At 37.2% G+C, this 21,292-nt stretch overlaps 12 protein-coding genes and 6 non-coding genes, besides 21 other annotated features; 7 read left to right on the top strand and 11 right to left on the bottom strand. All coding sequences in view use genetic code 11, as the record gives it.

Moving 5' to 3' along the window:
- Positions 1–21,292: part of a sequence feature ([JLA]; junction IRA-LSC (circular molecule)) that runs on past both edges of the window.
- psaB (photosystem I P700 chlorophyll a apoprotein A2) lies at positions 14–2,221 on the bottom strand. The gene has a single exon. It carries the CDS (start codon positions 2,219–2,221, stop codon positions 14–16), a length of 2,208 nt encoding a protein of 735 aa, NP_043024.1.
- Position 221, top strand: a sequence difference (conflict).
- Position 222, top strand: a sequence difference (conflict).
- On the bottom strand, positions 2,247–4,499 carry psaA (photosystem I P700 chlorophyll a apoprotein A1). Its single transcript has one exon. The coding sequence runs from the start codon at positions 4,497–4,499 to the stop codon at positions 2,247–2,249; it is 2,253 nt and encodes a 750-aa protein (NP_043025.2).
- Position 4,617, top strand: a sequence difference (conflict).
- Position 4,709, top strand: a sequence difference (conflict).
- Position 4,865, top strand: a sequence difference (conflict).
- Position 4,868, top strand: a sequence difference (conflict).
- Position 4,977, top strand: a sequence difference (conflict).
- Positions 5,108–7,087, bottom strand: ycf3 (photosystem I assembly protein Ycf3). One transcript has 3 exons: positions 6,964–7,087; positions 5,998–6,227; positions 5,108–5,266 (listed from the first exon to the last, which is right to left on the bottom strand). Exons 1-3 carry the CDS (start codon positions 7,085–7,087, stop codon positions 5,108–5,110), a joined length of 513 nt encoding a protein of 170 aa, NP_043026.1.
- Position 5,135, top strand: a sequence conflict.
- Position 5,237, top strand: a sequence difference (conflict).
- Position 5,350, top strand: a sequence difference (conflict).
- Position 5,409, top strand: a sequence difference (conflict).
- Position 5,512, top strand: a sequence difference (conflict).
- Positions 7,255–7,257: a sequence difference (conflict).
- Position 7,291, top strand: a sequence difference (conflict).
- Positions 7,685–7,771, top strand: trnS. Its single transcript has one exon. It is a non-coding gene; the product is annotated as a tRNA-Ser (tRNA).
- rps4 (ribosomal protein S4) lies at positions 8,052–8,657 on the bottom strand. The gene has a single exon. The coding sequence runs from the start codon at positions 8,655–8,657 to the stop codon at positions 8,052–8,054; it is 606 nt and encodes a 201-aa protein (NP_043027.1).
- On the bottom strand, positions 8,976–9,048 carry trnT. Its single transcript has one exon. It is a non-coding gene; the product is annotated as a tRNA-Thr (tRNA).
- trnL lies at positions 9,861–10,403 on the top strand. One transcript has 2 exons: positions 9,861–9,895; positions 10,354–10,403. It is a non-coding gene; the product is annotated as a tRNA-Leu (tRNA).
- trnF lies at positions 10,767–10,839 on the top strand. Its single transcript has one exon. It is a non-coding gene; the product is annotated as a tRNA-Phe (tRNA).
- ndhJ (NADH dehydrogenase subunit J) lies at positions 11,430–11,909 on the bottom strand. Its single transcript has one exon. It carries the CDS (start codon positions 11,907–11,909, stop codon positions 11,430–11,432), a length of 480 nt encoding a protein of 159 aa, NP_043028.1.
- Positions 12,013–12,696, bottom strand: ndhK (NADH dehydrogenase subunit K). Its single transcript has one exon. The coding sequence runs from the start codon at positions 12,694–12,696 to the stop codon at positions 12,013–12,015; it is 684 nt and encodes a 227-aa protein (NP_043029.2).
- Position 12,705, top strand: a sequence difference (conflict).
- Positions 12,750–13,112, bottom strand: ndhC (NADH dehydrogenase subunit 3). The gene has a single exon. The coding sequence runs from the start codon at positions 13,110–13,112 to the stop codon at positions 12,750–12,752; it is 363 nt and encodes a 120-aa protein (NP_043030.1).
- Position 12,979, top strand: a sequence conflict.
- On the bottom strand, positions 14,053–14,729 carry trnV. One transcript has 2 exons: positions 14,691–14,729; positions 14,053–14,087 (listed from the first exon to the last, which is right to left on the bottom strand). It is a non-coding gene; the product is annotated as a tRNA-Val (tRNA).
- trnM lies at positions 14,915–14,987 on the top strand. Its single transcript has one exon. It is a non-coding gene; the product is annotated as a tRNA-Met (tRNA).
- Positions 15,103–15,516, bottom strand: atpE (ATP synthase CF1 epsilon subunit). Its single transcript has one exon. It carries the CDS (start codon positions 15,514–15,516, stop codon positions 15,103–15,105), a length of 414 nt encoding a protein of 137 aa, NP_043031.1.
- On the bottom strand, positions 15,513–17,009 carry atpB (ATP synthase CF1 beta subunit). The gene has a single exon. The coding sequence runs from the start codon at positions 17,007–17,009 to the stop codon at positions 15,513–15,515; it is 1,497 nt and encodes a 498-aa protein (NP_043032.1).
- Position 17,401, top strand: a sequence difference (conflict).
- Position 17,484, top strand: a sequence difference (conflict).
- On the top strand, positions 17,769–19,199 carry rbcL (ribulose-1,5-bisphosphate carboxylase/oxygenase large subunit). Its single transcript has one exon. The coding sequence runs from the start codon at positions 17,769–17,771 to the stop codon at positions 19,197–19,199; it is 1,431 nt and encodes a 476-aa protein (NP_043033.1).
- Position 19,626, top strand: a sequence difference (conflict).
- Position 19,792, top strand: a sequence difference (conflict).
- Positions 20,088–20,198, top strand: psaI (photosystem I subunit VIII). The gene has a single exon. It carries the CDS (start codon positions 20,088–20,090, stop codon positions 20,196–20,198), a length of 111 nt encoding a protein of 36 aa, NP_043034.1.
- On the top strand, positions 20,561–21,118 carry ycf4 (photosystem I assembly protein Ycf4). The gene has a single exon. The coding sequence runs from the start codon at positions 20,561–20,563 to the stop codon at positions 21,116–21,118; it is 558 nt and encodes a 185-aa protein (NP_043035.1).

The following is a 21,292-nucleotide window of genomic DNA, read 5'->3' on the forward strand; positions in this document are numbered from 1 at the left end:
AAAAATAACTAAATTAACCGAACTTGCCTGATGTTGAGGCAATCAAGAAAGCTGCATAAGTGAATATATAACCCACGGAAAAGTGGGCTAATCCGACCAATCTTGCTTGCACAACGGAAAGAGCCACGGGCTTATCTCTCCAGCGAATTAAATTAGCCAAAGGTGTCCGTTCATGAGCCCATGCTAAAGTCTCAATTAATTCCTGCCAATATCCACGCCAGGAAATTAAGAACATAAATCCTGTAGCCCAAACAAGATGTCCAAATAAGAACATCCAAGCCCATACTGATAAACTATTCATCCCAAAAGGATTATATCCATTAATAAGTTGTGAAGAGTTTAACCATAGGTAATCTCTTAACCATCCCATCAAATAAGTGGAGGATTCATTAAATTGTGAAACGTTGCCCTGCCATAATGTAATGTGTTTCCAATGCCAATAAAAAGTAACCCATCCAATGGTATTTAACATCCAGAAAACTGCCAAATAAAACGCGTCCCAAGCAGAAATATCACAAGTACCGCCGCGCCCTGGGCCGTCGCAAGGAAAACTATACCCGAAATCCTTTTTATCCGGCATTAATTTGGAACCGCGTGCATCTAAAGCACCCTTTACTAAAATCAATGTAGTTGTATGCAAACCTAGAGCAATAGCATGATGAACCAAGAAATCCCCAGGTCCTATTGTTAAGAAAAGCGAATTACTATTCTCATTAACAGCATTCAACCATCCGGGCAACCATATGTTTCGACCTGCATTGAAAGTGGGGCCATTCGTTGAAGATAAGAGTATATCGAACCCATATGTCGTCTTACCATGAGCAGATTGTATCCATTGGGCAAATATAGGTTCAATCAAGATTTGCTTTTCTGGAGTACCAAAAGCAAGCATAACGTCGTTATGAACATAAGGGCCCAAGGTATGGAATCCTAGGAAGAGGCTAGCCCAACTTAAATGAGATATGATAGCTTCCTTATGGTCTAACATTCTTGCCAATACATTATCTTCATTCTGTTCCGGATTGTAATCCCTAATGAAAAAAATAGCTCCATGAGCAAAAGCCCCTGTCATGATGAACCCTGCAATGTATTGGTGATGAGTATATAAAGCAGCTTGAGTAGTAAAGTCTTGTGCTATGAATGCATAAGCAGGTAAAGAGTACATATGTTGAGCTACTAAGGAAGTAATAACCCCTAAGGAAGCTAGAGCAAGGCCTAATTGAAAATGAATCGAATTATTGATTGTATCATAAAGGCCTTTATGCCCACGTCCTAATCGACCCCCCGGAGGAGTATGTGCTTCTAAAAGATCTTTGATACTGTGCCCAATTCCGAAGTTAGTTCGATACATATGACCGGCAATGAGAAAAATAAATGCAATAGCTAAATGATGATGAGCAATATCGGTCAGCCACAAACTTTGTGTTTGTGGATGGAATCCCCCAAGAAGGGTCAGAATGGCAGTTCCCGCTCCTTGAGTGGTACCAAATAAATGATTACTCGAATCAGGATTTTGGGCATAAAGATTCCACTGACCCGTCAGAAGGGGACCCAACCCCTGGGGATAGGGTAATACATCTAAGAAATTATTCCATCGAACGTACTCCCCCCTAGAGGATCCGGGAATAGCAACATGAACTAAATGTCCTGTCCAAGCCAAAGAACTTACTCCGAAAAGTCCTGACAAATGATGATTCAGACGAGATTCGGCGTTTTTGAACCACGAAAGGCTTGGCTTCCATTTGGGTTGTAGATGTAACCAACCCCCTATTAAGGATAGCGTAGAAAGAAATAATAGAAAAAGAGCTCCAGTATAAAGATCTTCATTGGTGCGCAATCCAATTGTATACCACCACTGATAAACCCCAGAATAAGCGATATTCACTGGACCGGCAGCACCTCCTCGAGTAAAGGCTTCCACAGCGGGTTGCCCAAAATGAGGATCCCAAATGGCATGAGCAATAGGTCTTACGTGTAAAGGATCCTGTATCCATGATTCAAAATTTCCTTGCCAAGCTACATGAAACAGATTTCCGGACGTCCATAGAAAGATTATTGCTAACTGCCCAAAGTGAGAAGCAAAAATGTTCTGATAAAGACGTTCCTCAGTAATATCATCATGACTTTCGAAATCATGTGCGGTAGCAATACCAAACCAAATACGACGAGTAGTGGGGTCCTGAGCTAAGCCTTGGCTAAACCTGGGAAATCTTAATTCCATAATGCCTTTCAAATCCTCCTAGCCACTATCCTACTGCAATAATTCTCGCTAAGAAGAATGCCCATGTTGTGGCAATTCCACCCAGAAGGTAATGGGTTACTCCTACAGCACGTCCTTGTATAATGCTCAAGGCTCTAGGCTGAGTAGCAGGAGCAACTTTTAATTTGTTATGAGCCCAAACGATAGATTCAATGAGTTCTTGCCAATAACCACGGCCGCTGAATAAAAACATTAAACTGAAAGCCCAGACAAAATGAGCGCCTAAGAAAAAAAGACCATATGCAGATAATGAAGAACCATAAGACTGAATTACTTGGGATGCCTGTGCCCACAAGAAATCTCGAAGCCAACCATTAATCGTAATGGAACTCTGCGCAAAGTTTCCCCCTGTGATATGAGTTACTATCCCTTGATCACTTATAGTACCCCAAACATCCGACTGCATTTTCCAACTGAAATGGAAAATGACTACCGAAATAGAATTGTACATCCAGAATAGACCTAAGAAAACATGATCCCAGGCGGATACTTGACATGTTCCCCCTCGCCCAGGTCCGTCGCAAGGGAAGCGAAAGCCAAGATTTGCTTTATCAGGTATCAGACGGGAACTGCGAGCAAATAAAACACCTTTCAAAAGTATTAATACAGTCACATGGATGGTAAATGCGTGAATGTGATGGACTAAAAAATCTGCGGTTCCTAATGGAATAGGTAACAAAGCTACTTTGCCGCCTATAGCTACTAACTCGCCGCCTCCCCACGTTAAGCTGGTACTTGTTGTTGCACCAGGAGCTGTTACGCCAGGCGCGCCAGCATGGATATTTTGTATCCATTGAGCAAAGATGGGTTGTAATTGTATGGCGGCATCCGAAAACATATCTTGGGGACGGCCTAAAGCACTCATGGTATCATTATGAATGTACAAGCCAAAACTGTGAAAACCCAGAAATATACATACCCAGTTAAGGTGGGATATGATTGCATCGCGGTGTCTAAGGACGCGATCTAATAGATCGTTGTATCGAGTAGTTGGATCATAGTCTCTTACCATAAAAATGGCTGCATGTGCAGCAGCACCAACTATTAGAAATCCGCCAATCCACATGTGGTGTGTGAACAAGGAAAGTTGTGTACCGTAGTCAGTAGCTAGGTATGGATAGGGGGGCATAGAGTACATATGATGAGCTACAACAATAGTTGTAGAGCCTAGCATAGCTAGGTTAAGAGATAATTGAGCATGCCATGACGTTGTTAGGATTTCATAGAGACCTTTATGGCCTTGTCCTGTAAATGGGCCCTTATGAGCCTCCAAAATATCTTTAAGTCCATGACCAATACCCCAATTGGTCCTATACATATGACCAGCGATCAGGAAAAGAATAGCAATAGCTAAATGATGGTGTGCAATATCGCTCAACCATAGACCACCGGTTATTGGATCTAGTCCTCCGCGAAAACTAAGAAATTCCGCATATTTGGACCAATTCAAGGTGAAAAAAGGGGTTGCTCCTTCGGCAAAACTAGGATAAAGTTGAGCCAAAAGGTCGCGATTCAAGATAAATTCATGAGGAAGTGGTATCTCTTTAGGATCAACCCCAGCGTCGAGAAATTGGTTAATCGGTAAAGATACATGGATTTGGTGTCCCGCCCAAGAAAGAGACCCAAGTCCTAATAATCCCGCTAAGTGGTGATTCAACATGGATTCTACATCTTGGAACCAGGCCAATTTGGGAGCGGCTTTGTGATAATGGAACCAACCGGCAAAAAGCATTAACGATGCAAAAATCAATGCACCAATTGCGGTACAATAGAGTTGTAATTCACTAGTTATTCCGGATGCTCGCCAAATCTGAAAAAAACCAGAGGTTATTTGGATTCCTCGGAAACCCCCGCCTACATCACCATTCAAAATTTCTTGTCCTACTATTGGCCAAACTACCTGAGCACTGGGTCCAATGTGAGTAGGATCGCTTAGCCATGCTTCATAATTGGAAAAACGGGCACCGTGGAAGTACATGCCACTCAACCAAAGAAAGATAATGGAGAGTTGGCCGAAATGAGCACTAAAGACTTTTCGGGAGATCTCCTCCAAATCACCGGTATGACTATCGAAATCGTGAGCATCAGCATGTAGGTTCCAGATCCAAGTGGTAGTATCGGGGCCCTTAGCTATTGTTCTTGAGAAATGCCCGGGTCTGGCCCATTCCTCAAAAGATGTTTTTATAGGATCCCTATCCACAGCAATTTTAACTTCTGGTTCCGACGAACGAATAATCATTAAGTCCTCCTCTTTCCGGACAAGACATACAAAGAGACCCGCCAACTGTCTTTTTATTGAATCTTTTAAAGATAGATATTATGATTAGTCCTTTTCTTTACTATCTACCGTCCTTCTATTTTTTTTTTTAGTTATTCACTGGAGCAATTATATATTGAAGTCAATCCGAGGCAAGTGTTCGGATCTATTATGACATAAGGATTAGGTGCCTAACGGACATTGGTTATTCTGGAAAATTATTTCCCGACATAACAAAAAAATCTTTTTTTACGTTTTAATTTAAGAAGCTGGTGTATTTTTTTTCTGAGGGTATAAGCCCCTATCTACATCTACTTTCCTTGAGTGAGCATAATATAGATTTTTTTGATTTCGATTCAAAATTCCAAGATAACTCATTAGAATTATTAATAAGACCGTCCTGATATATTAGGTAGGAATATTTAGATTGCCGATTTTTATGTACTTTATTACTTCTGTTCCAGAGCCTATCCCTATTGTTTATCCTTATGAAATATGATATAAAATTGAAGGTAGAAGAAAGGGATATAATGAAATTCTTGATTTGATTTTCAACCAAACCACCCTTTTTATGAAAATGGAGAGTGGTCTTATTCAAATTCAAAGCGCTTCGTAATCTTTAACCAGTTCTGTGCTTCAATATAATTTCCTGGAGTAAGCGCTATAGCTTGTTTCCAATACTCAGCAGCTTGATCAAACCAAGCTTCCGCAATTTCCGAATCGCCCTGTAGAATGGCCTGTTCTCCTCGGTTGGAATAGGCAGTTCCTTTCCCTAGAACCGTACTTGAGAGTTTCCTACCTCATACGGCTCAGAAATTGCTATCTTAATTTCCCCTATCTTAACTGAATTCGATTTCTCAAAAATCAATCCAATTTCTTCTTGGGTTAAGCAGAAGAAGTTAATTACCTAAGTTTCAAACCCTAATTTTGATCAATAATCAGTTTGATCTTTTCTCCCACCTTCAGAAGAATGAAGCATAGATAGACCTATATCCTTCGTTCGAATTTTCTGAAAGGTAACTATCTCGGTTTCGTTTCTTTCATATATGAAATTTCTATAGAATCCTGGAAAAAGACCTTTTTCCATAAGAAAGAAAAAAGAACTTACTATCTTTGGGATCTGATACTACACCGCTGCTTAATCCCTTAGTGGATCGGCTTTATTACATAAGCGGATTCCTAAATTTTGTCCCATATCGTGGTATAATGAAGCAGTTTTTTTTAGTTGTATCGACCCAGTCGCTCACTAATTGATCTTTACGGTGTTTTCTCTATCAATTTCAGCTTTATCCATAGAATAGTAGTATAGGCTCTACTTTCTTCCTATTTTGATTCTCGTGAAGTGTCCTTCCTTCCTACAGCTGATAGGGTAAAATCGTTGTTTTGACGATCCCTATGTAGAAAGCCCTCTTTTCTAGTATTCACTAGAAAATTTCCTCCTTTCTTTTTTTTCTTCTTTCTATAGTGGAGATAGTCGCACGTAATGACAGATCACGGCCATATTATTAAAAGCTTGCGGTAAGAAGGGGTTTCGTTCTAGCGCCCGGAAATAATATTCCAAAGCCTTTGTATGCTCTCCATTGCTTGTGTGTATAAGGCCTATGTTATATAGTATATAACTTCGATCATAGGGATCAATTTCTAGTCGCGTAGCTTCATAATAATTCTGCAAAGCTTCCGCATAATTTCCTTCGGATTGAGCCAACATCCGTTACGGTCGTTCATTCTATTCAAAAAATCTCCGTTCCAAAACCGTACATGAGGTTTTCATCTCATACGGCTTCTCCCTTCTATACATAGTACTAAGCGAAAAATCTATAGAATAAAAATCGAATTAGTCCCATCTCATTATGGACCGAAGGGGGCTGGTATTTTTCCAAGAAATCTCTAGCCAACCTTCCCCCAAGAGGTTTTTCTTAACACCAATGAATTATATTAATGCTAGAGGAAAACGATAGCTCCAAGAATTTCTTTGTTCTCAACGCCTCCTATTTAGAGGAATTAGCCACTTCAACGACCTTTGATGGTTATAAGGGTATCCAAAGTACAAACCTGATGGTTGTTTGTTATCCCAACCATTCTTCCCAACCCTGATACCAATCAGGAAAGGGCTAATTTCTAACAAAGTTTTTCTCTTGTTGATTCCTATTTCGTGGTGTAGTGCTTTTCTCCCCTATGCTGCCTATTGGTACTAGTAGAGTCGGATTGCCCTGTAATACAGAACCTATCCTGTAGGTGTAACCTTTCGCTCAATACTCAAATCTACAATTGAAGCATCTGAGGCCACATCAATCGAGGATACACGACAGAAGGAATTGTTAGTTCACCTCACCTTCCCCAAGCGCGGGTTTCCTTTACTAATTTTGTTCTCTCTATGCGAACCCTCTCTCTTTCTCGTAAGAATGAGATATAGGTAGGGCTAAAAAAAAAAAGAGTCAAATCGCACCATCTCTATAATAAGTAAATGCCCTTTTTTCCCCGGAGGTTGTCGGAATTATTTGCAATAAAATATTGGCTACAATCGAGGAGGTCTTATCAATGAAATTTCCATTTATACGGGATCTAGGCATAATTCCCAACCCATTCTATATAGAATTCTTTTCATTCTATCACAAAATAACATAAAAACAAAACATTCGATTCTTATAAATCGATCCATATGCTCTAAATGGATAAGAGAGATATGGATTTTCCGCTCAGCTCAAATTGTCTCCTTTTCCTCTGTTTGGACAAGAAGAGAAGAAGAGATATGAAATATTTGACTAAGACTGGAATTTCATTCCACTTTCCTATTTCTCAACAACAACTTCCCTCATCAGCTATTTCGCGTTTTCAAAGTCATTAATTGCCCCATACCCCTTTTATATTTAGATTGTATGGCGTAATGTACCTTATGCAAATGGAATTCTAGGGTTCCTTTATTTTCTTATGGAATAAGAAGAATTCTTCCATTCTCTTTTTATTTTGGTTTTCCCCAAAGAAAAACTTTTCGAGGGAGCAGAATTCCTAGTAAAAAAATACAGGATCCTTCCACTTAGATGAAAAGGAATTTTTCCATCCAATCCAATAGAGCCATGGAATTCCCGAGCCGTTGTGGCTGTACCTGTACTGCAGGAATACGAAAACTCGCTATTCACTCAGTTTATTTTCCATAATAAGATTATGTAGGAGAGATGGCCGAGCGGTTCAAGGCGTAGCATTGGAACTGCTATGTAGACTTTTGTTTACCGAGGGTTCGAATCCCTCTCTTTCCGTTTCTCTTAATTCATCAATGTTAGCGATCACAATGTATCAAATTAAATAACAATTTATTCCAACAATAATACCTTTAATTAATAGAAATTCTCTATAGCAAATTACTGTGGTATGTAAAATACACATCGAGGAAATAACAAAAAAGAAAAAAGTATCCTAGGGTTAATCTATTTCTGCTAGGTGAACGGGAAAATACGAATTAAGAGCCTTAGGTCGATTTAGTTCGGGGAAAGGGGAAGGGGAAAAAAATTCTATGAACCTTTCCTTTTTTCGTTAAGTTCAAGTCTGGCGAGAATAATATTCTACAACTAACAACTCATTTATTTTGAGACCGACCCACTTCCTATCTAGAATTTTTTTTACTAGTCCTTTATATTGCAATGTGTCAACCGTCAAATGCTTTGGTAATTTGCCCGGATCGGATGAAGCAATATAATTTTGAACCAAACGTTTTGATCGTTGGTTATCCTTCGTAGTAATAATATCTCGGGGTTTGCAACGAAAGCTTGGTATATCAACTATACGACCATTAACTAAAATATGTCTATGGTTAACTAATTGTCGGGCCCCAGGAATGGTTGAAGCCATACCCAATCGAAAAAGGATATTATCCAAACGCATTTCAAGTAATTGTAGTAAAACCTGACCTGTGGATCTTTTTGCTTTTCCAGCGATATGTACATATCTAAGTAATTGTCGTTCTGTCAGACCATAATGAAAACGCAATTTCTGTTTTTCTTGAAGACGAATACGATATTGCTCTTTTTTCCCAGAATGGAATTTCTTTTTCTGATTACTTCCGGATTTAGGCGTTTTTCTAGTGAGTCCTGGTAAAGCTCCCAGACGGCGTATTTTTTTTAAACGAGGCCCTCGATAACGGGACATGAAGACTCCTTTTTTATTTTATTGAAATTTCATTTTACACAATAAATTTCGTTCTATTTACATTACAGAATACAGCGAAATTCAAACAGAATTAAACTAAAGGATAAACAGAGTAAAATCTACTAAAGTAACACAAAAAATGGAGTAACACAAAAAATGGAATTTCATCAACATCTGGATTTTTTGTATATATATTATTTATTTTTATGCTTTGTATCTAGCAAAATTGTAAGGTAAAACGACATAATAGACCCTGATTCCCCATTTTATTCGGAGAAAAAGAGAAATTCTTGTTCATAGAACATCGATAGAAAAAAAAGCCGACTATCGGATTTGAACCGATGACCCTCGCATTACAAATGCGATGCTCTAACCTCTGAGCTAAGTGGGCTTACATAACAGAAATAGTGTAACAAATAAAAATATATATATAGGGAATCTGTAAAATGTCAGATCTTAATTATTAATCTTAGTTATTAACTAGTTCTAAATTGGAAGTTCCACTTAGATAGAAAAAAAAAAATACTAGAATTTCATAAAGATAAAGTTAGCTTGATATGCTTAACTAAATGATATTCTTAAATAGGATTATAGAATTTATTGAACTTTCTTTTTATTTCTCTAATTCGCAAATGGATTTTTTTAATAGAATCTATTCCAAATTCTATATTGAATTTGATTTCAGATATTTTCAATTTGATATGGCTCGGAGGAATAATCTAATACATAGAAAAGAAGAAAAAGAAGAATATATATGAATAATATAATAAAGAGAAAATGCCAAGAGATTGGCATTTTCATTTGATCATTATATACATTTTTGAGATATTTTGTTTTTTTATTTGTTAATAATTTAAGGATAAATAGTTCACTAAGGAGAAGATAGAATCATAGCAAATGAAATTTCTAATTCAGTTTAGAAAAAAAGAATGAATATCAAGCGTTATAGTATGATTTGGAATACTCTAAAAAAGGAAGGAGGGAGGCGGGAGAGAGAAAAACTTTTGGATATATTCATTCCGATTGAATTGCAAATATATCAACGATAAAATCAATGCAATTCTGAATTGCAATAAGCGAGCGGGGTGTCTCAAATAGAGATGAGTTGCTAGACTACGTCGAATAATGAATTCAATGATTCAAAAAAAACTAAGAGATGGATTAAATTATACAAGGAATCCTGGTTTCAAAGAAAAGTAAAATGGGGATATGGCGAAATCGGTAGACGCTACGGACTTGATTGTATTGAGCCTTGGTATGGAAACCTGCTAAGTGGTAACTTCCAAATTCAGAGAAACCCTGGAATGAAAAATGGGCAATCCTGAGCCAAATCCCTTTTTTGAAAAACAAGTGGTTCTCAAACTAGAACCCAAAGGAAAAGGATAGGTGCAGAGACTCAATGGAAGCTGTTCTAACGAATCGAAGTAATAACGATTAATCACAGAACCCATATTATAATATAGGTTCTTTATTTTATTTTTAGAATGAAATTAGGAATGATTATGAAATAGAAAATTCATAATTTTTTTTTAGAATTATTGTGAATCTATTCCAATCAAATATTGAGTAATCAAATCCTTCAATTCATTGTTTTCGAGATCTTTTAATTTTAAAAAGTGGATTAATCGGACGAGGATAAAGAGAGAGTCCCATTCTACATGTCAATACTGACAACAATGAAATTTCTAGTAAAAGGAAAATCCGTCGACTTTATAAGTCGTGAGGGTTCAAGTCCCTCTATCCCCAAACCCTCTTTTATTCCCTAACCATAGTTGTTATCCTTTTTTTCTTTTATCAATGGGTTTAAGATTCACTAGCTTTCTCATTCTACTCTTTCACAAAGGAGTGCGACAAGAACTCAATGAATCTTATGCTATTCATTAAATAGATGATTTCTTTTTTATTTCTTTTTTATTTATTAGAGTAGAGTATCGGCAAGGAATCTCGATTATTAATTCGTTTTTTTTAAGTATTATTAAGTAAGCCATCCACAATGCATAGGACTAACCCCTCCCATTTCCTAATTTTGAATGGAATACTTTATTGATTTTTTAGTCCCTTTAATTGACATAGATGCAAATACTTTACTAAGATGATGCACAAGAAAGGGTCAGGATAGCTCAGTTGGTAGAGCAGAGGACTGAAAATCCTCGTGTCACCAGTTCAAATCTGGTTCCTGGCACAGAAAAAAAGGATCTACTGAATAGATATTGATACAAATATTTTGAGATGGATTGGGGTAAATATTTATTAAAAATCTACTTAGTCTTTAGTCTAGAGTAAGTAGATAAATCTCTAGAGTAAGTAGATAAATCTCTACACACTTCTTTTTCTTTTAAAAAAAAGGGTTTAAATCTCTGGTTCTTTATGGTATAGAAAGAGGTGAGATTAGGTGCCCTTTTCTTCATTTTGCATTTCTTATTAATTTTGTATACCGCTATTCCGAAGAATATATTTTTTTTTATTCTTGCTTATCCTACTTTCCCAGTTGTTCTAAGTAATATGCGCGGTACAAAGTTCGTGGTAGGAACTTCTTTGAGTCATTGTATTTTTCTGTTCATACGAAGGAAACAAATATGTGATTTTCCAAATTGGAAAATAGAAATGAAGCCCTTTTTGTTCAGTCTATCTGGACCTTTTGTATAATAGGAATTAATTAGAATATTATATTCTAAGTATTTCGTTTCGTCTAGGAACAGAACGTCAAAATATTCCTTGACTTGAATAAAATCTGGAATTGTGTTGTATAAGTGAACATGAATTTATTATCACTCAATGAGCATCTTGTATTTCATAGAAATTGGGGGTTATATAGTCCTTACGTAAGGGCCAGCCTATCCAACTTTCAGGCATTAAGATACGTTTAAGACGTGGATGATTATCATAAGAAATTCCCACCATATCATAAGATTCGCGTTCTTGAAAATCGGCACTTCTCCAAACCCAGAAAACGGACGGGATTCTAGGATTATCCTTTTGGGCAAAGACTTTTATGCATACCTCTTCTGGGTTATCTATACCATACTGTATTCTCGTAAGATGATACACGCTAGCTAAAGATCCACCGGGTGCTACGTCATAAGCACATTGGGAACGTAAATAATTGTAACCATATACATATAAAATGACAGCAATGGAATCCCAATCCCCCGCTTTTATTTGTAAAGTCTCTACTCCTCGATGATCGAAGCCCAAAGACCTATGAACCACGTCATGTTTAACTAGCCAATTAGATAACCAACCCTGCTGCATTGTCTTGATCTCTCCCCCTTTGTATAAATATTTCACATTTCAAATGCAAGTTTGAAAGATTGTACTGCTCTTTTCTTTCTTTTTCTGCACAAAAGAACCCCTCCTAATTCACTAATTTGTAGGAAGATACTGAACTTTTGGATTTGAAAAAAGTTTCAGAAGATATATCTAAAGTAGATGGTGATTGATAGAGCAATTCTTGTTCGTAAGTTCCAGTGTGAGTACTGCGCCGAACATAAAGTTTGTGACGGGTAGTAAAAGATCTATTTTTCTTTTGACTTTGACATAGAGTTCGATCCTCAATTATTTCTCGCGCTATCTTCTTACGAAGTTTTGTTAGGGCATCTATAACAGCCTCTGGTTTAGGCGGGCAACCCGGCAGGTAGACGTCCACAGGAATTAACTTATCAACTCCTCGAACAGTACTATAGGAATCTGTACTGAACATGCCCCCTGTAATAGTACAGGCTCCCATAGCAATGACGTATTTCGGTTCAGGCATTTGCTCATATAATCGCACTAAAGATGGAGCCATTTTCATTGTTACCGTACCAGCTGTTAAAATTAGGTCCGCTTGTCTAGGACTTGATCTGGGTACCAATCCATAACGATCAAAGTCGAATCGTGAGCCTATTAATGAAGCAAATTCAATGAAACAACAACTGGTACCATATAGAAGGGGCCATAAACTTGAGAGTCTTGACCAATTTGAAAGATCGTTTGGTGTAGTTGAAATAACGGAATTGGAACTTGTTTGGTCGAGTAACGGAAACTCAATCAAACTCATAATTGTCCCAATGGAATCTTTTCCTTCTTTTTTTTTTTTTTCTGAATATTCAGTTAAGACCATTCCAAGGCTCCTTTTCGCCATGCATAAACTAAACCAACAACTAGGATAAGCACAAAAATGAAAGCTTCGATAAAAACGGATACACCCAATACGTCGAAACTCATTGCCCAAGGGTAGAGAAAGACTGTTTCCACATCAAAAACAACAAAAACTAGCGCAAACATGTAATAGCGTATTCGGAATTGTAACCAAGCCCCCCCCATGGGTTCTATACCCGATTCATAACTAGAAAGCTTCTCTGGTCCTTCACTAACCGGGGCTAAAAGTCCTGAAATCCAAAATACCAAAATAGGAATAAGGCTTGCTATTATTAGAAATGTCCAAAAAATATCATATTCGTGAAGCAGAAACATAAATGTACTCCCATTAATGTGGAATAGGCGGAACTGAATTAGTCAATTCAAGTTGACATTGTCAATTTATCCAGAACTTCTCTCTTTTCCTCGGTGAAACAAGAATCTGTTTTGCTCAAACCAAAGGCAAGGAGCGCTTACTTTAGCCTTTATTTCTTTTGTGATATGTCTTCCTTAAGGATTCATCCAATGTAATCCCCACTTCCCTTCTTTTTGATTTCCCTTCTATTTAGATATGATATAGACCTAATTCTTATACAAAGAAAACTCTTTCGCTTCACTTTGTCTCACTTTCTCTAGAATCTCTAGAAAAAAGAATTGCTCTACCCTTTATTTAATGATAGTCAGAGACTATTAAATAAAAAAGAAAATACTTACTACTAATTGGATTAGAACCTAATTAAAATAGGATGATTAATATATATTAAAATAGGATGATTAATATATACATCCTAATGAGGAGTAATACTAAAAAAAAGAACTCTATTTCAGAATTATGAAACAGAATATCCTGTTTTATTATTTACTCTTTCTTTTTTTTTTTCTTTCGATTTTTTCTATTTTATTTAAAGTGGATCGATTTAGATAATGTATATGATAGTAATATACTTCAAATAAAATAGGAATTCGCAAAATGGAGAAAATCGTTGCAGTCATTATAGGAAAGTATGGGAAGACTTAGAGCATATCCTATTTAAAGGAGGATGAAATTCAAATCAGGTAAGGGATCCTTCCTTCTATTGATTTGATCAAAATTCTTTTTTCTTTTCCTGTCTCTCTGATTTGCGTTTCGATGAATGAGCCTATGGTAATGCTTTTATCTCTATTCTATGGCGCAATCGACCATCGAGTCTATAAACAAGTACTAAATAAGGAAAAGAAAACTATACTAAAGGAAACATAAGATATCCATCCTAAAATGGAAAAAAGACGTATATATTAGGGCTATACGGATTCGAACCGTAGACCTTCTCGGTAAAACAGATCAAACAGATTATTATCGAAATGATTCGAACTGTTTCAAAGACCCAACATGCATTTTTCTGCATTGGGCTCTTTCATCAACTAATGTAAAGATCAGTTAATTCGCCATAGTTTTTCTTTAGGGAAAGATAATAAGATGGCTCCCTGTGCTCTGATTGATTATTTGTCTTATGATCTATCTAGGAACAATACCAAAGTGTTTCAAAGGAGGATTACCTTGACTTAGGTCGCCTCCGGCCTAAATTAAATCAACCTAAGTGAAATGGAGTCTCTATCGTTCCGCTGCAAGAGTTTACTATGAGACTTCATACACCTTAAAGTTCATAGAACGAAAAGAAGTTTTTTGGAGGCCCTTATCCTCATTACGCCTAGCATTGAGTGGGCTGGATATTTACCTTATCAACTAGCAAATCAATAGGAGTTCTATTTGAGTAAGCACCTTAATTGGCACCTGAATCGGACTGAACCAGCTGTTTGTCATTGTCAGGCTACTGTTCTTCTATTCTTTCGAATCCATGAAGTAAGACATTGATTTTGCAACAAGGTCAATTATGTTCATTGCATAATAAGTTCCCTTGAAAAGCATTGGCGCACGTGTAAACGAGTTGCTCTACCGAACTGAGCTATAGCCCTTGTCAGAGATATCTTAACATATAGATAATTTCTTGTCAAGATGAATATTCTCTAATGCCAGAGGATATCCCTTTGATCCGTTTACTATATAACATAACATACCAATAACGGAGCGGTATTGCTTATAAAAAGGATTCAATCTATAATCGATCGAAGTAATGGGGCTTCTTTTGTGGTGATAAATTGCCTACTTAACTCAGTGGTTAGAGTATTGCTTTCATACGGCGGGAGTCATTGGTTCAAATCCAATAGTAGGTAGGTAGGTAGAAAAATTACTAGATAGCATTGGACTTACTTCGCTTCGCTATCTAATAACTTTTTCTACCCTTCTTTCCTTTTTCTTTGTATCAACGAAATCTTTGGATTGTCTTCATCAATTGGATGGGGGAATCCAATTGACAGCCTCGACTCGTATCCTAGCTCGTCTGAGAGCTAGCTTCGCTTCAACCAATTCTTTCGTACCTTCAGCTTTACTCAAGTTAGCTTCGGCTATTTCAAGTGCCTGTTGAGCTTCTTCTGGATCAATGTCACTACCCAGTTCTGCATCATTTCCTAAAATGATGATCTCATTATTAACTATTCTTGCAAAACCACTCCACAGAACCGCCGTTAACCATTGGTCGTTCAGGAGGCGTATTCTCAAAGGACCCATATCTACAGCTGTGTTAATGGGGGCGTGGTTTGGTAATACACCAATTTGGCCACTATTAGTAGATAAAATGATTTCTTTCACTTCACAATCCCAAATAATTCGTTTAGGAGTCAGTACATAAAGATTTAATTTCATTTCTTCAATTTGCTCTCCTCTTCTAAGTTTATAGCTTTCGTGCTAGCTTCATCGATGTTCCCCACTAAATAAAAAGCCTGTTCGGGTAGGCCGTCTAATTCTCCGGAAAGGATTAGTTGAAATCCCCTAATTGTTTCTGCAAGACCAACATACTTTCCTGGAGAACCGGTAAAAACTTCTGCCACAAAGAACGGTTGTGATAAGAACCGCTCGATTTTTCGTGCTCTTGCTACAGTTAAACGATCCTCCTCCGATAATTCATCCAATCCAAGAATTGCGATAATGTCCTGAAGTTCTTTGTAACGTTGTAAAGTTTCCTTAACTCTTTGCGCAGTTTCATAATGTTCGTTGCCAACAATCCGAGGCTGTAACATAGTTGAGGTTGAATCTAAAGGATCCACTGCGGGATAAATACCCTTGGAAGCTAATCCTCTGGAAAGTACGGTAGTAGCGTCCAAATGTGCAAATGTTGTGGCAGGAGCAGGGTCGGTCAAATCGTCTGCAGGTACATAAACTGCTTGGATCGAAGTTATAGATCCCTTTTTGGTAGAAGTAATTCTTTCTTGCAAAGAACCCATTTCTGTACTAAGGGTAGGTTGATAACCCACTGCGGAGGGCATTCTGCCTAATAAGGCGGATACTTCCGATCCTGCTTGAACAAAACGAAAGATATTATCGATGAATAAAAGCACGTCTTGCTTATTAACATCTCGGAAATATTCTGCCATAGTTAGGGCAGTTAAACCAACTCTCATACGAGCTCCCGGCGGTTCATTCATTTGGCCATAGACTAGAGCTACCTTTGATTCCTCAATATTTTTTTCATTAATTACTCCGGATTCCTTCATTTCCATATAAAGATCATTTCCTTCACGAGTCCGTTCCCCTACTCCGCCAAATACGGATACGCCTCCATGAGCTTTAGCAATGTTATTGATTAATTCCATGATGAGTACTGTTTTACCTACTCCTGCCCCCCCAAACAGTCCGATTTTTCCTCCACGTCGATAGGGAGCTAAAAGATCGACCACCTTAATACCTGTTTCAAAGATAGATAATTTCGTATCTAACTCGATAAAGGCAGGCGCAGATCTATGAATAGGAAATGTTGCACTAGTATCCACAGGACCCAAATTGTCAATAGGCTCCCCAAGAACGTTAAAAATTCGTCCGAGAGTAGCTCCACCGACTGGAACACTGAGAGGAGTTCCCGTGTCAATCACTTCCATTCCTCTCATCAACCCCTCTGTAGCACTCATAGCCACAGCTCTAACTCGATTATTTCCTAATAATTGTTGTACCTCACAAGTCACATTAATTTGCTTATCGGCAGTGTCTCGACTCTTGACTATCAAAGCATTATAAATATAAGGCAACTTGCCCGGGGGAAAAGTGATATCCAGCACGGGTCCAATAATTTGATCAATACGCCCTACGCTTTTTTCTTCAATTGTGGAAATCCCGGGACGCGAAGTAGTAGGATTGGTTCTCATAATTATCACATAATTTTCAAAAAAAAAAGAATTTGTCGAAATTTTTTTTCTTGTTGAATAATGCCAAATCAAAAAAAATATCCAAAAATCCAAAAGTCAAAAGGAAATGAATTAGTTAATTCAATAAAAAAGAAAAGGGGACTCGCACTTGATTTCGTTGCCCAAGCGAATCCCATTCAATCGTTTACTTATGGAATGAATCCGTTGGAAAGTTCAATCCATTTTTTTCATATAAATTTCGCCTTTTGTGAAGGATCTGTGCCTACTCTACTTTCCTATCTAGGACTTCGATATACAAAATATATACTACTGTGAAGCATAGATTGCTGTCAACAGAGAATTTTCTTAGTATTTAGGTATTTAGATTCAAAATATCAAAGGGGAAGAACTTTAAAAATTGTAAAATAAAGATTAGGGTTTGGGTTGCGCTATATCTATCAAAGAGTATACAATAATGATGGATTTGGTGAATCAAATCACGGTTTAATAACGAACCGTGTTAACTTACCATAACAACAACTCAATTCCTATCGAATTCCTATAGTAAAATTCCTATAGGATAGAACGTACACAGGGTGTATACATAAATGAATGAAACATATTACTTAACTTAAGCATACTCCTTTTTTTATTTAATGAGTTGATATTAATTAAATATCATTTTTTTTAGATTTTTGCAAAGGTTTCTTTCGCCTAATCCTATCGAGTTGTCCCTGTGCTTGTGTGAATTCTTAATTCATGAGTTGTAGGGAGGGACTTATGTCACCACAAACAGAAACTAAAGCAAGTGTTGGATTTAAAGCTGGTGTTAAGGATTATAAATTGACTTACTACACCCCGGAGTACGAAACCAAGGATACTGATATCTTGGCAGCATTCCGAGTAACTCCTCAGCTCGGGGTTCCGCCTGAAGAAGCAGGAGCTGCAGTAGCTGCGGAATCTTCTACTGGTACATGGACAACTGTTTGGACTGATGGACTTACCAGTCTTGATCGTTACAAAGGACGATGCTATCACATCGAGCCCGTTCCTGGGGACCCAGATCAATATATCTGTTATGTAGCTTATCCATTAGACCTATTTGAAGAGGGTTCTGTTACTAACATGTTTACTTCCATTGTGGGTAACGTATTTGGTTTCAAAGCCTTACGCGCTCTACGTTTGGAGGATCTACGAATTCCCCCTGCTTATTCAAAAACTTTCCAAGGTCCGCCTCACGGTATCCAAGTTGAAAGGGATAAGTTGAACAAGTACGGTCGTCCTTTATTGGGATGTACTATTAAACCAAAATTGGGATTATCCGCAAAAAATTACGGTAGAGCGTGTTATGAGTGTCTACGCGGTGGACTTGATTTTACCAAAGATGATGAAAACGTAAACTCACAACCATTTATGCGCTGGAGAGACCGTTTCGTCTTTTGTGCCGAAGCAATTTATAAAGCACAAGCCGAAACTGGTGAAATCAAGGGGCATTACTTGAATGCGACTGCAGGTACATGCGAAGAAATGATTAAGAGAGCTGTATTTGCAAGGGAATTAGGGGTTCCTATTGTAATGCATGACTACTTAACAGGAGGATTCACCGCAAATACTACTTTGTCTCATTATTGCCGCGACAACGGCCTACTTCTTCACATTCACCGAGCAATGCATGCAGTTATTGATAGACAGAAAAATCATGGTATGCATTTCCGTGTATTAGCTAAAGCATTGCGTATGTCGGGGGGAGATCATATCCACTCCGGTACAGTAGTAGGTAAGTTAGAAGGGGAACGCGAAATAACTTTAGGTTTTGTTGATTTATTGCGCGATGATTTTATTGAAAAAGATCGTTCTCGCGGTATCTTTTTCACTCAGGACTGGGTATCCATGCCAGGTGTTATACCGGTGGCTTCTGGGGGTATTCATGTTTGGCATATGCCAGCTCTGACCGAAATCTTTGGAGATGATTCCGTATTACAATTTGGTGGAGGAACTTTAGGACATCCTTGGGGAAATGCACCTGGTGCAGCAGCTAATCGTGTGGCTTTAGAAGCCTGTGTACAAGCTCGTAACGAAGGGCGCGATCTTGCTCGTGAAGGTAATGAAATTATCAAAGCAGCTTGCAAATGGAGTGCTGAACTAGCCGCAGCTTGTGAAATATGGAAGGAGATCAAATTTGATGGTTTCAAAGCGATGGATACCATATAAAATAAAAAAAAAAGCAAAATAGAAAGAGAAAAAATAAGTTAAGAAATGCAGTAATTCTTCTTTATTCTTCTAATTGATTGCAATTCAATTCGGCTCAATCTTTTCTAAAAAAAAAAAAGACTGAGCCGAATTGAAATAGATCTTGATACGATCATGAGACTTGACAAATCGAGATTCTTCTATTCTATATATCTAGAATATAGAAAGGTATAATACAATAAACAAATATAAATCAAAATATAGTATTATCGTACGATAATGGAATCAAATACGCAGTATTTACAGAAAAGAGTCTTCGTTTATTGGGAAAGAATCAATATACTTTTAATGTCGAATCGGGATTCACTAAGACAGAAATAAAGCATTGGGTCGAACTCTTCTTTGGTGTTAAGGTAGTAGCTGTGAATAGCCATCGACTACCCGGAAAGGTAGAAGAATGGGACCTATTCTGGGACATACAATGCATTACAGACGTATGATCATTACCCTTCAACTGGGTATTCTATTCCACTTCTACTTTTTAAATTAAAGGGTATTCTGAAAGAGGTATTTCTTTTATTTTCACAATAGCTTTCTTTTGAATCCAATTTCAAGTTCGATTAGAAGGATAGAAAGGCGATGAGAATGGGAAAAGAAAAATAAAATATTTTATTTTAATGAGTTCCCCTTTTGAGTTCCCCTTTTTTGCAATTTTCTTATTATCAATTCCATTCATTTATTTTATAGAATACTTTTTTATTCTATATCTATAAAAAATCTTTATTTTGTAAACTAAAAAATACAATAGTCAATATTCCTTATAATAGATATACTTAATTATATCATAAGAATCTTAAGATATATTTCGAATAGATAGAAATAGTAAATTTGAATTGAGACACATATTCTATGACAGATTTTAACTTACCCTCTATTTTCGTACCTTTAGTAGGCTTAGTATTTCCGGCAATTGCAATGACTTCCTTATTTCTTTATGTGCAGAAAAATAAGATTGTCTAGAAACGACGGGGCCAAATTTTCTCAATGTATTTCCAGGATCATAATACAGATATTTTTTTGTGTAAGTACTATAATATGATAGGGTATGTAGCTCTTTCTACACACAAATGAAAAACGTCTATGGATGCAGATATAAGCTACGAGCATAAATGCATGCATATGCGTAGCCGACTATAGCGAGTTTTTTTTTTTAAGTGGATCCACTAATTTTTTTTGAATAGAAAGTCAATGTATCTAACCAATTATTTCACAGGAGTACTAGCTACTGAAGGCTATTTCAGAATCAAAAAAAGTAAAGTGAAAAATCATTTAGCTTATTCTCTCAATTTCAATTGACCGCTACTGGATTTAGTATATCTAATATGAATTGGCGATCAGAACACATATGGATAGAACTTCTAAAAGGTTCTCGAAAAAGAGGTAATTTTTTCTGGGCCTGTATTCTTTTTCTAGGTTCATTAGGATTCTTAGCGGTTGGGGCTTCCAGTTATCTTGGTAAGAATATGATATCTGTACTTCCATCTCAACAAATTCTTTTTTTTCCACAGGGGGTCGTGATGTCTTTCTACGGAATCGCGGGCCTATTCATTAGCTCCTATTTGTGGTGCACTATTTTATGGAATGTAGGCAGTGGTTATGACCGATTCGATAGAAAAGAGGGAATAGTGTGCATTTTTCGTTGGGGATTCCCTGGAATAAAACGTCGCATCTTCCTTCAATTCCTTGTGCGGGATATCCAATCAATTAGAATTCAGGTTAAAGAGGGTCTTTATCCTCGTCGTATCCTTTATATGGAAATCCGGGGCCAGGGGGTCATTCCCTTGACTCGTACTGATGAGAAGTTTTTTACTCCACGAGAAATTGAACAAAAAGCTGCCGAATTGGCCTATTTCTTGCGTGTACCAATTGAAGTATTTTGAGTACCAATTGCAATTTTTTGCAATTGTAAGGGGATTTTCGAGTATTTATCTAAAGTAAAGGAAGGAACAAACGAGGATAAGAGAAAATTGCTTCGAATTTGTTTTGTCCAAGTGAGATATATGGCATACTATTCTTCCATTTTTATACGAAAGGCCTTTTTTTATTTCTCTATT

This window comes from Zea mays, chloroplast (assembly GCF_902167145.1).
Source record: "Zea mays chloroplast, complete genome".
Lineage (NCBI taxonomy): Eukaryota > Viridiplantae > Streptophyta > Magnoliopsida > Poales > Poaceae > Zea > Zea mays.